Raw genomic sequence first — 3960 nt, forward strand, 5'->3', positions numbered from 1 at the left:
CCCCACCCTCGAGGGCAGGGCTCGGGTCCCCTCCCATCCAGCCGGCCAGGACTCAGCAGATCCCAGCACAAGAAACTGCCAGCAGCTCCCAGCTGGATCCTTCCTGCTCACAGGTGCGGCCAGGTGGGTGCCAGGAGCGATGAAAGCAACAGGCTTGGGGGGAAGAGGGGAGAAAGGGGGGAAACAGGTGGGGGAGGGCACAGGGGGAGTGAGGAGACAGTCCTGCCCCCCCCCAGCAAAAGGGGGGGGCTAAAGATGGGAAAGATTCTCTAGGCACAGGAGTTGGAACAAGGTAATGAGACGGCCCAGCTGAGTGGGGGGGAGCTGGGTCATGACAAGGAAGGAACAGAACCCAGGCGTCCTGGCTCCCTGTCCGCCCACTGCCCTCGCTCTAAGGATTAGACCCCACGCCCCTCCCCGAGCTGCGAGTTCTGGCTCCCAGCCCCCACCCCTCTAACCACTAGACCCCACTCCCCTCCCCGAGCTGGGAGAGAACCCCGGCGTCCTACCTCCCAGCCAGAACAGTTTGTGTTTCTCTCCCAGTGGCTGGCAAAGGGTTCCCGGGAGGAAAGAAATATCGGGGTGTGGGCGGCTGACGTCTTTCCTTCTCACGCCCCCACCCCCTTCTGGGCCCAGGCGGTGGAGTCCCACGGGCGGGGGGCGGGGGGAGGAAGAGCCCAGCTACAACTAGGCCCATAGGGCTCTTCCACCCTCTTTGCGGAAGAGGGAGTGGGGTCTAATGGTTAGAGCGGGCTGGGGTGCTGGGAGCCAGGACTCCTGGGTTCTCTCCCTGGCTCTGGGAGGAGAGTGGGGCCTGGCTGGTGGGTCGGGGTGTGGGGAGGGCTCAACGCACAGGCTTATTTGAGATCCTGTCACCCGTGTCCCACAGCCCCAGACTCCAGCCATTCTTCTGGCCTGGGACAATTTTCCTTATCTGCTTTTTATCTGTTTGCATTTGGGGCTGAACAGGAAATTGTCTCCCCTCCTCCACCCTCTGCCCCCCCGACCCCCCTCCACCCCATCTGGCCACCCATAGCCCCGTCCTCTACCCTCGACCCCCAGGTCTCTTGGGGTCCAAAGGGGACTCTGCAAAAAACCCCAGAGTCACATTGACTCTGCGCCCCCCCCCCCAAACCCTGCAGATAACCCCAAGGAGGGGCCATGGGGGGAGGGGTGGACCCAGGGCTGGGCTAGCAGGGGGCTGCGGGTCAGGAGTGAGGGGCACCAGTCGACCTGGGGCCGGGGGAAACACTGTTGCTCTGACTGTTCTCATCTGGCCCTGTGTCAGCCTGCGCCCCTCCCACCAACATCCTGGGGTCTCCTGCCTCCTCGGCTGGACCAGGTGGAGCTCAGCTTGTCTGCTGGAAACAGGGGTAACCCTCCCGCATCTCCTCTAACTGCCCCCCCTTTCCTCCCTCCCCTCTTTCCAGCCCCCCTTCCCCCCAACAACCCCCTCCCCTCACTTCTTTTCTCCCCAGGCTGGGATCTCCTTCCCCCTCATCACCACTGGGAGCCATGACTGCCCCGGACTCCAGGGTCCCCTGCCGGGCACTGCTCCAACTTGCCCTTTACCTGCTGGCCATCATGACCCTCTCCCTCTTCTTCAACCTGAGCAAACGATTCCCCCCCCCGGGGTGGAGGTTCCCCTCCCAGAATGCCACGGGGCAGCACCACCCCCTGCCCCCCGCCACACCCACCGCCACGGAGCGGGGCATGTGGACCGTGAACTCCATCGGGCGCCTGGGGAACCAGATGGGGGAATACGCCACCCTCTACGCCCTGGCCAAGATGAACGGGCGCCAGGCCTACATCCTGCCGGGGATGCACCAGCAGCTGGCGCCGCTCTTCCGCATCACCCTGCCCGTGGTCTCCAACGACGTGGTCCAGAGGGTCCGGTGGAGGAACTACGGGCTCCACGACTGGATGTCGGAGGAGTACAGGCACATCAAGGGGAAATACGTCCGGCTGACGGGCTACCCCTGCTCCTGGACCTTCTACCACCACCTCCGGCAGGAGATCCTCCAGGAATTCTCCTTCCACGACCACATCAAGGAGGAAGCCAACCAGTACCTGGCTGGGCTGCGTGGGCAGCGCCAGAACGTGACCTACGTGGGCGTCCACGTCCGGAGGGGGGACTACGTCCGGGTGATGCCCCAGATCTGGAAGGGGGTGGTGGCGGACAAGGCCTACCTGGAGAAGGCCATGGACTACTTCCGGGCCAAGTACCAGGAGCCGGTCTTCGTGGTGACCAGCAACGGGATGGCTTGGTGCCGGGAGAACATCGACACCTCGCTGGGGGACGTGTATTTCTCGGGGGATGGGGCAGAGTCGTCGCCGGGGAGGGACTTTGCTCTCTTGGTCCATTGCAACCACACGATCATGACCATCGGGACCTTTGGCATCTGGGCCGGCTACCTGGCCGGGGGGGAGACCGTCTACTTGGCCAACTACACCCTCCCTGACTCCCCCTTCCTCCGGCTCTTCAAGCCAGCGGCTGCCTTCCTGCCCGAGTGGATCGGGATCGACGCTGATCTCTCCCCACTGCTGAGTAGGACATAGGGGCAGAAGGGACCCACCCAAAGGGCACCAGCAGGACCCACCGGGATAGCAGGCCACCCCCCAGCCAAGGAAGGGGATGGTGGAGACTTTGGGGGACACTGGATTGGACCTTGGTCAAGCACTGGGGGTTTCAAAAGGACCTGGATTGGTTACAAAAGCTGACGCCCACAGAAATTCGTCAGTCTTTAAGGTGCTACAGAACTCTTGTTGTTTTTGCTGTGCACAGACTAAGACGGCGACCCCTGGATTGGTTCTGCCAACCTTCTCCTTGGAGTCTCCAAATGGGCTGCTTTTGAGGCTGAATGGTTAGAGCAGGGGGTTCTGGGAGCCAGGACTCCTGGGTTCTGTCCCTGTCTTGAGTCCTGTATCAGCTGTTCCATTATCTTGCCTGGGATCAATGTCCGACGGACAGACTTATAATTGCCGCAGTCATCCTGATTAAAATATTGGCAGAACCTTCGCTTCCCCCCAGTCTTCCGGAACTGCCCCAGTGCGCCAAAACTTCTTGGAAATCAGCATTCACAGCCAGCTCTTTTAAAACTCTTGGCTATGAGTGATCAGGACCTGCTGATTTAAAAATGTCTTACTTTGGTAGCTGCTGTTTAACAGCCTCCTGAGATAGGAGTGGAACGGAAAGAGCATCATTGTCACCATATGGTATGACACCAGCTGTTCTTTTTCCCCAACCACACAACAAAAATATTTATTGAACAATTTTGCCTTTTCTGCATTACTGATCATTCTACCATTTCCATCTAAAATGGACCGATACCATTGTCAGGATTCCTTTTGTTCCTAACATACATTTTTAAAAAACCAAACAAACTCCTTATCATCCTTAACTCTGCTGGCCATAGAGTTTGCCTTGCGTCACTTTGCTTCCCTTATCAATTTTCTACAATCCCCAGCTGTTGGTTTCTATACATTACTCTCCACTTCCCTTTTCCTTCACTCCCCACTTCCCTTTTCCTTCACTCCCCCTCCAAACCAGGTGAGTCTGTAACCGGGATGGCCTTTTTCCACAAGTGTGGAATTCTGGCTGCTGGTGCGTCTAGGGAGGTGTGGGGTGTAGAATTCCCAAATATCCTTCACATGGGTCTGATTAAATTCTTCCTCCCAGCCGCTTCGGTTCCTAATTCTTTTCAGCTGTGTGAAATTGAGCCTTTGAAAGCACCAAATGTGTAAGTTACTGGTCGGGACACCTGGCCCCATCGGCTCTAAGCCTCTTTGGGTGTAGTGGTTAGAACAGGGGTGGGGCCAGGGCTCCTGGGTTCTATCCTGGCTGTAGGCGGGCAGTAGGGCAGATTCAGCAGGACTCTGTGGGTGTGTGACTCCGGTATCGATTTTACATCATCCCATGTTGATATGCGTTTTCTGGGTGTGAGCAGGGTGTGTGTGAGT

The 3960-nt window shown here is 58.5% G+C and overlaps 1 protein-coding gene across 1 annotated transcript; it reads left to right on the forward strand.

Moving 5' to 3' along the window:
- The first annotated feature begins 1515 nt into the window (after positions 1 to 1515).
- Positions 1516 to 2559, forward strand: LOC137155721 (galactoside alpha-(1,2)-fucosyltransferase 2-like). Its single transcript, XM_067552073.1, has one exon. It carries the CDS (start codon positions 1516 to 1518, stop codon positions 2557 to 2559), a length of 1044 nt encoding a protein of 347 aa, XP_067408174.1.
- Positions 2560 to 3960: the final 1401 nt, after the last annotated feature.

Source organism: Emydura macquarii, unplaced genomic scaffold (assembly GCF_026122565.2).
Source record: "Emydura macquarii macquarii isolate MOO-44397 ecotype Brisbane River unplaced genomic scaffold, CSIRO-AGI_Emac_v2 contig_1386, whole genome shotgun sequence".
NCBI lineage: Eukaryota > Metazoa > Chordata > Testudines > Chelidae > Emydura > Emydura macquarii.